The 13269-nt window shown below is 41.6% G+C and overlaps 1 protein-coding gene across 5 annotated transcripts in view; it reads left to right on the top strand.

The window, feature by feature from the left end:
• ERBB4 (erb-b2 receptor tyrosine kinase 4) overlaps positions 1–13269 on the top strand; it is a 799874-nt gene that overhangs the window by 641727 nt on the left and 144878 nt on the right. For all 5 annotated transcript variants that reach the window (XM_083626464.1, XM_083626462.1, XM_083626465.1 and 2 more), the window contains one exon: positions 12320–12452. In XM_083626464.1, the coding sequence (XP_083482590.1) occupies positions 12320–12452 (133 nt within the window). The remainder of the gene's footprint in view (positions 1–12319; positions 12453–13269) is intronic.

Raw genomic sequence — 13269 nt, 5'->3', positions numbered from 1 at the left:
TTATAATGTACTAGAGAACTTACCTGAAAAATGTGTTGAGGGAGGCACCATTGCTGTGCAAAGCACTGAGAAGATCCTGGTTTCTCTCCCCAGAAACCTCTAATTAAAGAACCAAACAGCAGGTGCTACAAAAGACCCTCTGCCTGAGATCCTGGATAGCCACTGCCAGTCAGAGTGGACAATACTAGACTAGATGGACAAACAGTCTGACCTGATGTTAAGGCAGCTTCCTCTTTTCAGCTACCTGCAGTTTGTTATGTTGAAACTGGGAACTGCAGCTATTTTAAATGGTTCAACTGAACACGTCTGAACTGCAAACCATGACTTGAATTTGACTTGTTCGGATAAGGCATAATTAAAACCAGGGCTGGCCTGCCCATGAGGTGTGGTGAAGCAGTCGCCTCAGGTGGCAGAAGCTCCCAAGGCAGTGGACCTGCGGGGGCCCCGCCACCTCCGCTGGAGAAGTGCTGACAGCATCTGCGCTGGTTTCTGGCAGGATCTCACCACTTCCTGCCGACGCACGGAACCTGGGTCAGGAATGCTGCCGTGGGGCAGCGGCAGGGGCAGCACTTTCCATTTCACCTTAAGCAGTGAAACAGGACGCACCACCCCAGGGCGTTTGCCCCAGTTCAGAAAAACAACAAACTGAGGTTAGTTGAACACAGGAAGCAAATGCTTCTGATCTCCCAGCTATGCCAGAGTAGGAAAGGAGGAGATTACATGACCAGGCTCATTTCCATGGTTCTATAGGCAATGCAGCTACTGCCTATGGGAGCCCAGTTGATGTGATCAAGTAACCATTTCCTTGTTCTTATTTGACTAGCCCAGTGTGTCACCTGACTAAATGTTCTGAAGCATGGAAAGAGCTTCTGAAACTGAAAACTGGATCTTCCTTAATTGTGCAAACACCCATTTGGTGTTAGGGGCTAATCTGATGCTGTTGTTTTGAAAATGTCAGGTACAATTTTTTTGACTTCTTAGGAACAGTCTAAGGGAAGAAGCAACTTATTCTAAACTTTCATGTGCATTTTAAATACTGTTCCTTTTAAGTGGAGACCTTCAGTGAATTCCTTAACTATTAAAATTAGGCAGGTATGGAGAACTGTTACCTCTTTCATTGCTGCCAATTGCAGTCATTGTGTGGTTGCACCTACAGCACTTCTTATCCATATATGAGTACTAACGCCTCATTTTTTTAGGGAAGGAAATACTCATCTTAGCACCTTGAAAAGACTGGATAGCTGCAGGAACTGTATTCTTTCAAGAAATCAAACCTCATGAGCAAAGGAACAGAGGTGGTGCTTCTACTGCTCTGGCAAACTCTGTCTCAATCTCTGTGTCCTTGGAAATGGGTTCCTTTTCAAGTTGCTATGTAGGTTTTATTCCCCACCCCACCCTGTTACTATGATTTTTTTTGGTATGTACCTATTTATAACTCTGAAACCTATGTCCTCAGAAACTTACTTTACACAGCTTCATTCAGCTGTAATTACAAACAGCACCTGAAAGGAATGCATCATTAGGCGGAGAAGAAACACAAAATCTGCAATTTGGGAACATTCCAAGATTCTCTAGTGCCTCATTAATGAATGAGGCCCAAGAACCTCAGTCAACAAAATTACATGCTAAGCCTAAATTTCTGCCACTTGTGCAGATTCATCACAAGGAAGGCCACCTGTTCTGAAAAGCCCCGCTGTTTGTTAAGTTGAGAAACAGAATCTCTTTTGCTAACATAAATATTAGTTCAGATAGGGAACTTACTTCACTGTGGGGCTGACCCAAATGGCCATCTGTGAGCTTTGCATCAGGTACAGTAGCAGAGCTAGGGCTGTCAAAAAAACAACCTACGACATGTCTGTGAACAAGAGCTAAATAGATCGTGGGCTTGCTTTTGTTGCTTTTAGAGTCCATGGAGACTGAGTTGGCTGTATGATGGCTGAGCTTGCTGAATGTAGGTTTTACACAGTATGATGTCTGAGGCGCAGCTCAGCCATTCATCAGGACAGCAAGAGGTTTTGCATGGTAGCTGAATGGGGATGCCTGGTCCTTTGTATCATATTCATGCAATCCCCTCTGTTTTTTTCAGAAGGAGGAGAATCAGATAAATTGGCAAGAGGAGGGGAGGGCTTACTGCTCTGTCAGGTGAAGACTTCCCCCAGCCCATTAAGTGTTTGAATTAGGACAAATCTGCCATGGGTGGTATGATCTAGGCATCATCTCTGGTGGCTGAAGGAGCCATAGCTAATACTAACTAAAATATAAAATATTACTTAACTCCAAATGGCTAAGCAAGCTAATTGGCCAATTCCAATGAACACTTGTAAACCAGGCGCTTGTAAGCCTTGCTACTGCATCTTTTTGTGTGCATAAAGGCACAAACTGGCCATCCCATATCTGCAATCTGTGGGTGGATACAGAAAACAATTTTAACATACATTTTACCACACATCTTCCTTATCATGTGATGGGACAATAAGAGAAGTTCCCCTGGAGTGGTTTGGTCATCTGTATAAGCTCCATTAAAATGGGCCATAACTAGGATCGAACAATCCAAATTTAAAACCTTGTTTGTTAAGCAATATATAAGCTTATTTGCAATGGTGTCTTATATAAAAAATTGCAAACACACTTTGATTTTAGGAAAGGCACGTATCTTGGCCTGTAAGATGAGGTAGGATCTGAAAAACAAGGGGATGAATTGTACAAATGAGAATATGCAACAAAAGTTATGCAGAAAGAAACCAAAAATAAGGGAGAAGATGGGAGGGAGAGAAAATATCAGCAATAATGACATATACAGGGACATTAGCTGGCAGTGCTTCAGTAGCAAAGTTAAAGAAGTAACACATAATCTTTTTTTGTGTGTTTCTTCATGCAACTAGAAGTGTAGCTGGTACTTTCTTAACAATTCTGGTCCTGTTCTGGAGCATTCCAGAAACCCAGCATCCTTCTTACATAGTGGAATAAATTGCTTATTTTCCCAACTTTCATTGAAATTTAATTGAATTTACTGCCCAAATTCTCAAAATTATCATACATGATTTTTTAAAGAGTGTATCCGCTGAATATCCTCTGGTTGTGCTAATGTTCTCCAAATTCTAGGCACATATTTTATATTCACCATCAGCATTTGACGTGAAAAGATTTTGCTGCGGCAGTGAACATTTGACAGTAGCTGTGAGATGACATGTGGTTGCAGCCAGAATTTGACCATATGCAGCAGCAATTTTCAGTATTTGATAACTGATATTCAGGGTCAAATTTGACGCAGTATGGGAGATCTCTGATTGGATTTCTGAAGACAGAATGAGCAAATCTCCCTTTCCCCCCACGTAAGAATAGCTCAAGAACCTTAACGACAGGAAACAACTCAACTTCCTTTGTGCGAAAATGTGTTTATGAAAAAAAATTAAGATTGTAACAGAACTGAAATTTAGGGTTTCCTTATTCCATATTTCACTAAAGCCCTTTTCCTTTAAATTACCAATATCAATAGAATTCAGAGGATCAAATAAAATTGCTGTGCAGTAGCTTAATGAAAAGAAGCACAATACGGTGTGACAATAAAGGTACAAGAAAAACCAAGGATTCAATCCACCTTTAAAAGTCACCGTATTTTGATGGTTAATGCATCCTGTGCAAGTCATTGGAATTCTGCGGATGTGCATCATGTGCAAGCCTTGCATTAATTTACACCAGACTCTTGACTTTATTTTGCCTCTTTTCCCATAATCAAGAGGGATTTGATAATCATGCTATAACTTGTGTAGGGCATTTACACAGACAGAATACGGCTCTTGTAATATAATAGTGATAACTCCCAAAGTAGCATCAAGGCAGGCCCAGGAATAAATACTGTATACTTTTTTTTGTTTTGTTCTGCAGCTACCTTGAATTCTCCTTGATATTTATGAGCCTATGAGAAGTTTGTTCCCTCATACACTTCAGAAAGTGAAGGTTTGCATATTTAGAAGCAGCTTGAGTACAAGTATAAATACTGATCCGATTCGGGGGCAGTTTACTAGAATACTAATGTCACAAGTATTACAAAACCAGATTATGGTTTATGGAGACCCTGGGCAGTTAATTTAGAGCCAGGGTGGTGTAGTGGTTAGGAGCGGTAGTCTTGCAATCTGGGGAACCGGGTTCGCGTCTCCGCTCCTCCACATGCAGCTGCTGAGTGACCTTGGGCCAGTCACACTTCTCTGAAGTCTCTCAGCCCCACTCACCTCACAGAGGGTTTGTTGTGGGGGAGGAAGGGAAAGGAGATTGTTAGCCGCTTTGAGACTCCTTAGGGTAGGGTTAAAGCAGGATATTAAATCCAAACTCTTCTTAGGATCGGCTGAGTGGCATCTTGCCCCAGGCATTGGAATGGCATTCAGTATTCAACCTGTGTGGTCTGAGCCTGGGCAAAGGCTGACATCACACATTACATATGGGGAAAGTGGTATGGATGCGCATTTGCCATCATGGAGACAAGTGCAGCATCTCTGTGTTCAAACCACTTCAACCGCATTTAAAATGCTGAATCTCTCTTCATCCTAAGTACATCTTGCTACTGCCATGTACATTAATCTGTGGCATGTGAAACATACTGTTGTTTGCCATCTTTTCTTCCTATGTACTTTCAGATTTCTTCCCATTCAAACGTTTGACCTCTGCCATGCTCTGAATCTTTGGTGGTGAGAGCCCACAAAATAACATGCCCGCTTGCCTACCATATCCTCCTTTGTTAATCTGGCCTTGCTGTGGCATGAATGTGAAAACATGTTGGCATTTGCAGCATTTACTGAACATGCCCTTGAATTTAGATATGACTGAATGTATTTTCAATGCCTGGATCTATGATTAATTTTCTTGAACATTTTACGCATTCATTGAAAGAAACACCAGTATTTTCTTTTCCTGAAATACAGGCAGAGAGGCTCCTGGATGGTCCCCCAATCATCCAGCATGCCTCATCAGCCCCCACTAAAAAAATACTTTGAAACACAATATGCTGTTTGGCAATGCACAATGTAGCCTCAACCATGACAAGTTTTGTATGAAAGCTGTGAGTAGTTATCGATTCTGTTAGAGGTGGAACAGCTAAGTTTTTGTAGGATGCCATGGCCATTTCTCTTCCATCAATATTGCTGCCCATAGCATGTTCTTGATTCAGTGCCCCAATTAAATATCAGTGGAAGAAACTATCAGGTTAATTATACACAGCTATTTATGCCACCTGCTAAATGCTGACCACATCTGAACTACTGCCAAGAACCTAGAATGGATGTCACCAGAGCAAACTGACCTCTTGGTGCATAATATGTTTCTGCTCAGTGTGATACGTGCTTACATTTGTAAAAAGCACATTTTCCATTTAATGCACAAAAATAAACATGGAGAGAACCACATACAACTTGGTAAAGTGAAGCGTGCCTAGTACAGCCTAACCCAAATTTGCAGGGTTTAACAGAGAAGCTTCATGGAGGGAAAGACTCTCTAAAGAAGAGGTAAGGGCGCAAGTTGCAAATCACCCCTTTTGGCTTGACAGTCACTAGACTGTTTCGATCCAAGAAGAAGAAAATATTCATTTTTTTGTGGAGGGGGTAGAAAATTGAAAATATGCAGCAAGTGTATAAAGAGAGCTCTTCTTTTGCTTAGGTTGAACCTGTTTCACCTGAGAGTCCAATCTAGTGGATTTAGATGTTTTCCCGTCACAGTTAAATCAATCTATATTAGACAGGACCTGACTTGGCATATTTTAAAAACAGCATTAATTCTTTTAGTGAAATCAGTCACACACTGAAGAAGAGTGCTTGTGAAAGTTCTTCTTATGTTAACTTTTCCTGATTATTTGTGCTACAGTTTCCTCAACCCACAGAATGTCCACTGAATGTTCACGTCCTTCCCACTTTTTGGAAATTAAGTTTTCTTTATTAATGCTAAGTCATAGGTACAGGCGAACAAAAAGAAAGCACCAGTTTCCAAACACAGGAGCAGTTCAGAGGTTGCATTTTCTCACTAAATAGGCAGATAATATTTTTTTTCAAGCAGCAAGTGGGGAAGAGAGTTTTGTATATCAGAATTGGACACATAAGAAATGGCATCCTACCAAATGGCGTAGAGATGTTCGGTTCTTCCTTACCCTTAGAAATGTGTGATATTTTGAGTTATTTTCTCTACAGTAGCCAGAGTCCACATATTCTTGTACTGCAACAAGAGCTGTAGTGTCTTCCATTTCCGGGCCAAAAAAGTTATCGCTGCAGCCAGTACCCCTGTAAGAAGGCGACAAAGGTTCTGCTGGTGCATTTGCACTGCACCAACCTCACTGCCACTTTCCCTCTCCACTCACCTTCTGGTAAGCACAAAGGATGAGACTGAGCAGAGGACAGGTGAACAGCAGCACCCCCCCCCCAGTTACTTCCCAGAAGATTCTGGTGACCTTTTAATTTGCTTGGGGGAAGTTCCGCCGTGAATAAATCCACAAAAGAGGGAGATTGAATAAACAGTTATGTAAAGCAAACTCTTAGAGGTGCTCAGATTTATTAAAGCACAAAACATATTCAAATGCAATGAGGGGAATCTTCAATAACATTATTGCATGAGGCTTCAAGAAAGGGTTGTATCTAGAGCAATATTGAGTAATGCATGCCGTCAGCACAAGGATTTCTGCTTGCATGGTGGGATCTCCCCCTGCACTCCCCAAATCTGTTCTAGGGGTCCCCCCAACCCTCTGGAGCAGATTTGGGGAGGTTGAAGGGTGTGCATAGGGGGCGTACAGGGATGAAAGTCCCATTGTGCAGAAATCTTAGTGCTGATGGGACATGTTGGTTGGATACTACCCATATATATCTCCCAGCAGCAGCAGCAAAAAAACAAAACAAAACAAAAACAAAGCAGCAATGCTTCTGGGTTTTGTGACATTCAGACATTCAGAAGTATTCAAAATGTCTTAGACTGGCTAACAACTATAACACTGAGACTAAGAAAGCACAAAGGTCACCTTAATTTGTTATGGGGAGACATGGGAAGATGCGGTTGTCTTTGTGCTTTCTTAGTCTGTATGTTTTTATATTTAGTGATGGGTAAGGCATTTTAAAGTCGTCTAATTGTGGGTGCAGTATTACCGGAGGACAGGGGGAGGGAGGGACTGAGAAGGCACCTTGTTAAGGCACATAGAACTCTCTGCATACACCTCATTACATGGTCCAACTCAATGCCTCTCTGTGTCATTAGCTGACTGATGTAAAAGATGCTCAAGTTCAAACAGGGACTGATAAAATCTGTGTGAATCAGATACCTAGGCAGTATACAACATAATTAAAACTTCCTTTGCAGAAGGAGTTTTATGAAAGCGTGACTTAGGTATGTTCATAGGAACCTATGTAGAAACACGAATAAAGATTACTAATTTATTTTCATAAATTCTGTAGCAACAAGGGCTTCAATGCTCAGCCTACTCACATATTATATTACCTATTTTAATAAAGAAGATAGGATAACAGATGTTCTCTCCCCTGGCTTTCCTTCACAGTGTCTCTTCCTGTTCTCTACTCTACACCTTAAAACACTTAGTAATAACATATATAAGTAATTAAGCTCCAAATCCTGATTCTGACAGTACCATAGGGACAGTAGATGTTTTTGATGTTTTGAAATGGCTAGAAAGTTGATACATGCTCCCCTGTTGAGCCACCTCATGTACATTTGCAATATTAACTTTGAACTTTCATCTTGATTTGGTGTGTGTGCCTGTACAGGACTGAATAGCAGATGTTACAGAGGAAAGGAAAATATTGCATACGTACACTCTTGATCTCTTCTAGATAAGTGCCAGCTCACTGTTTATCACTCCTAGTTAAGGAGTCAAAACATTTATTTAAAGTCTTCCATTCGTGACTTCCTTAATGCCAGCAAGTAAGGAATATTATGTTGTTTTATTAATTATTATTGTACCCCATTATTCCTCCAAAGAGTTCGGAGCACCTGCTTTCTTTTTCCCAAGTGATTCCCTGTCCTGGCTTCATATTGGGACAGATCTGCCTAGCTCTAGCAATTGACTTCCAGCCAGGGCTGACCCATCCTTGAGCCAAGGTGAGGTGTTTGCATCAGTTGCCAGATGTGGAGGAGCGACGGATCAGTGACCCCCTTTCAGAACTCCTCCAGAATCCATTTACCCATAAAGCTACTCACCGCTGTTACACTGGCTGGCTAGTTGCTTCTGTGGTGGTGGATGCAGTTGCCCCCAGCAGTCAGCTAGCTGCTATTCCCAACCTAGGGGTCTAGGAGTGCTGCCGTCACGTTGCAGCTGCAGGAAGTGGAGGCACTGTCCCTAAAGGGCTGGGTCACCTACACTGTGGTCTGAGGAACAGTCCTTCCTCCGAATGAGGTCTAGTGGGTGGGCTGGTCCTGGAATGCACCTGTTTAAACAGTTAAACAGCTGCAAAAGTACACGTGAGGCAAGCACTCTCTAGGGCTGCCTTGTCCCCCATGCCAAGGAAGGACCCTATAATCCTCACAGGAAGACATGGGCAAGGTGATCACAGAGGGCCTTAGGGGTGTCTGTGGTTGGCAGCAGCAGAGGAAGTCAGTCTATGGGAAGATACCTCAAGCCCCACAATGGGCTTTGTGATAAATTTGCAATATGGGCTTCCTTATCTCCCCAAAAGGCCTCGCCTGTCCTGGAAAACTGGTTGGTTGACTTTTGTCCTTCACCTTCTTTGGGTGCCTTTATTTATGCTCCTTCCATTTCTAGTATCGTAATATGGCAGAAATAGGGATTCATTAAACCCAAGTGACAGATGTCCTTTAGCCACTATTTCCTATCACGGGTTCTAGTATCATTTTTTCTTGTTCACTCTGGAGTCCAGATATATAACTGGGACCTCAAAATGTTGTCTTGACCGCTAGCTCCCACTGCCCCTGGTAGATCAGTATCCTGGATTTATTATTTTTCCTACTTTCTAGTGCCACACCCAGTTGGCTCCTCCTGCCTGTGCAGGAGTGAGGTGGGAACAACAGGAGCTTGGGAATTATTAGTCCTTGGAATAAGAGCCTGTTACAAACTGCAAGGCTTCACTTGCCTCTTGCTCTCTCTGTCTAGAATAGGAGCAGCTGTTGTTTAACATGCTAACCAGGGACACAGCTATACAGCTGCAAATATAACGTTTAAAGTGTGTTTTAATTTCTCTGGTTGGCCAACCTTGAATATGTTTGTCTCCATCAGATACCCTCAGACCACTCTCTCTGCTCAGTGTAAATAGTAATACTTATGTTGGCCTTAGTACTACTGTATATTTAAAAACTAAGTGGAAAGTCTTTGTCCTTAACTTGTATAGGCCTGATTTTATTCAGCTTAGAAGCACATTATACCATGATAATGAGACTATGATAGCTTGTGCTTACAAATGTCATAATGTCAGGTTACTTTTTGTGGCCTTTCATGCACAAGGTCAACATGGCTATTTAAAAAATGCACCAGGGAAAGACTGGACTAGTTAACTCATCCCACACAGACTTTGCTCAGCATCTTAAGACATTAAACATTATTAGTGACACTGGAAGGAGCATATGTTATGGGTCAGCTGCTGACCTCTATCACTTGTACAAGTAAAGAAAAGTCACTTTATAAATACATTTTTCTGCAATCAGTATTAACTTTTTTCTAGTGTTTTCAGGTTCATTTCACATGTGCAGATAGGCACATGACCTATTGATTGTAACATCAGGTGAATATTATGTCAGGGAAATGCTAGAGCCAGCAACCTATATAGAAGGCTAGGGGCTAATTAAGTAAGTTGGTGCCCAGTGCAAAAGATTTCAGGTGTTGTCAGTGCACTCGGGGACAAAGAAGCAGCCACTGCTATTGCTTTGAAAATGAAAAAGGACAGCAGTCATTTGGATCTGTCTTTAGCATTTATCAGAACATATAGACACCAAATTGAGAAGCAGCATGTAATGGGTGAAAGGCATGTTTTTACCTCCTTACATCAAGTTTCACCATTACATACCTTCCAAAATTTATCCGATGAAAATTATTATAATAATTATAATTATTTTATTGTTTATACCCCTCCCATTTGATTGGATTTCCCCAGCCACTCTGGGCAGTTTCCAAGATATAAAAAAACCCCATAACATAACAAGACATTAAACATAAAAAAAAAAATCCCTATACAGGGCTGCCTTCAGATGTCTTCTAAAAGTTGTATAATAACTTATCTCCTTGGTTTGGGGGTTGCATAACACCATACCCTCCAACATTTCTCCAGTGAAAATAGGGACGTCCTAAGGAAAAACGGGACATTCTGGGATCAAATCAGAAACCGGGACAATGTCTGTAAATCTGGAACTCTCTTTGGAAAATAGGGACACTTGGAAGGTCTGCCATTAGGTGGTAAGCAGTCATCTTCCACTAGTTCTAGGATTCTCCTTCTGATGCGTTGTGTCTTTTATCTGCACACACAAAGCTCCTCTGATTTCCCCTTTTCCCTACAGCCCTACACACCACATTACTCCAGTTTCCTCTCACACAGAAATGGATGGACTGTGAAGAGGTGACAAGTCCTTGTGGGGCCTTGCACATACACACCCATGCAAAAAACACTTTATAGATAGGCTTATTTAATCAATTTGTTAAATTCAGTGGGTGCAAGTTAAAGATATCTAAACTCAGTTGAAACTAATGGGACCCAACTGTGTTTAATTTTCATTTTCATTTGGAGAAGCATAATGTAAAATATTAATGACAAATGAGTGTAACTCAAAGGTAAAAATGCTAGGTGCAGCTTCTCAGCCATAATTTTTCTGCGTAGATTTGCAGTTTTCCTAAAACTAGCCCATTTGCCTACCTGATGTTGGAAAAATAGTGGCCTACCTCATAGGATGGTTGCAAGGACAAATGTTATAAATATTGGAAACCTCTTTCTTTGTATAATGTATTATATAAATATTGCTACTTAAACACAGTTCTCATAATATTACCCAAATGGCATCCATGAGACTCCTACCTTGACATTTTCTCAGAGAGATTTGACAAAAGTGTATTGAATAGGTCACAATTCATTTTGAGGAATTGTTGAAATTGCAACTGATCCCTAATTTCTTGACCTTTCATTCATCTTCCTAACAATATAACATGGTTCAGCTAAGATAAGCTATTACTTTAGAGGATCTTGCTTTTGCATAGGAAGCTGGACTAGATGGGTTTATTATCCCTTAAAAATGTCAGTGTATTGTTGCCAGAATCAAATTTAAAACATTTTCCAGACAATTTGAGCAGGACTAATCAATGTCCCCAAATGGAATGAGAATCTGGTGTGAGCACAGTCCACTTTCAACTTCTTATGACTAGATATGACTTCTAGTAATATGCTCAATGCCCGAGTTGCAAAAATAACTGCTCACAGTAGTAGGCTGCATGGAATTGCAAGGCACGGTCTTTACTTCTGTGGGGAAAACCCATTTTTGTGTGTGAATTACTACCTTTGGCCAGAGCTGGCCCAAGACATTTTGGCACCTAAGGTGAACCACAACATGGCGACCCTCTCCAGGGAAGGAGGGGTGAATGAATATCTCTGTCAAGGACAAAGGGGGAAGTGGGAATCAAAGGCTCTCATGGGGAAGAAAAGGACCTGCTCTGAATCATACCAGGTGAATGCAGAGACCAGGAGACTCTAGAGGGTAGCCCCTGATATTTCTTCCCTAGGAGTGCAGAGAGACCTGCAGTGCCTCCTGTTCACTGAGCAGCTGCTATAGCAGTGGAATTAGGGGCAGGCTGCCAAGGAGGAGGCAGATCCAGCCTCCAAAGAGCATGCCATAGCTGTTGCGGCCACAGTGGCAGAAGCAGCAGTGGGCAATGCATTCCTTGGAGGCCAGATCTGCTGCCCCTTGCCTCATGGGTGGGCTGGACTGGCCTCTGGCAATACCCTGTCCCATGGTTCTACCTAGGGTAGCAGTTTCTTCGTGCAAATATTGTGGAGCATCTCTGATTGGCATTTAATGTCAGAGAGGAGCCCTTGCACTGTGAATCTTTGTTTCTCCATTCAGTGTTTTCATTTGTCATCAAAACACATGGTAATTGTCTGCCTCCTCTCTACACAGGGCCCTCCTTCCCCATCAAACATGCATGATGGCCTGCTTAAAAAACAACAACAACAGAACAGAATGTGATAAAGAAAAAAACTTTGTCACAAATCGTACTGTGTTTTTGTGTGATTTGAAATGTTGCAATACTAACTTCACAAATCCTTACACTTCACAAAATTTAATTTGTAAGCATGCACACAAACCTGCTCCTGTGACTCACAGTTAACTGTTGGCTCCTGATTCACAGAACGCCCCTGATAGCTGCCGGAGTGATTGGAGGACTCTTCATCATCGTCATTCTGGGCTTGACGTTTGCAGTTTATGTGAGGCGCAAGAGCATCAAAAAAAAGAGGGCTTTGCGAAGGTTCTTGGAGACTGAGGTGAAGAGTTTTTCTTTCTTCCTCAAAGAAGCACTAGATACATACAAAGACATTTCTATCCAGCTTTGTCCAAATTGTTTTTATTCTCCTATAAAGAGTTGTTCATGAAATTCTTCCCATCCAAATATGTCTACTGATAATGGGATACCATTATGTTGACTATGTAGAATTAGTGTGTGTATGTGTGGGTGTATTCCCTCCACAATTGTCCCAAACAGGTTGCTGAACTTTTAATGAAAACCTGTCTCCAATTGTACCTAAACACTTGGGGCCCTCTTCAAATTTGGCCCCCAGTTAGTACTGAGTTCCTGAATGCCTTTTCCTAGAAGAGTATAATTCACAGCATTTCCCCCAGTATGAGTTTCTCCCCCACTACCTTAAATTAGTTTGAGATTAAACCATGTATTATCCTTACCCATTTTCCACAAAAAAATATTTATTTTTGAGGACTGGTATCATTGGGTATCCATGATGATAGGTCTTGAAATGGGTTGCAGTCAAGAGTGCTCATCTCAAAATTTCAGGACTGTGAAGCTGAAGAAGACCAGATAAATTTAATTTGGGGGAAAATTGACTCCATATGTTTGTCCACTGCATGAGAGTATGAGAAAATGTTGCCAGCTGCTGCTTGTCTTGTCACTACATCTCTGTGGTGGAAAAAGTTGCACCTGGTGAATACATGTTTTATGCGACCCTTAAAAGTGCAGATTGCCAGCCCTAGTTGGTGGGAGCTGGAGAAGAGGTTACTGAAGTTACCTGAAAGCTTTTTTGTTTAATGATGGGCTGTGAATAAAAGTTTTCTTCCTAAGGCCCCCTG

Source organism: Podarcis filfolensis (assembly GCF_964270895.1).
Source record: "Podarcis filfolensis genome assembly, chromosome: 1".
Classification (NCBI taxonomy): domain Eukaryota; kingdom Metazoa; phylum Chordata; class Lepidosauria; order Squamata; family Lacertidae; genus Podarcis; species Podarcis filfolensis.
Note: the sequence above shows the minus strand (reverse complement) of the source record. Positions and strands in the feature narration are given on the sequence as shown.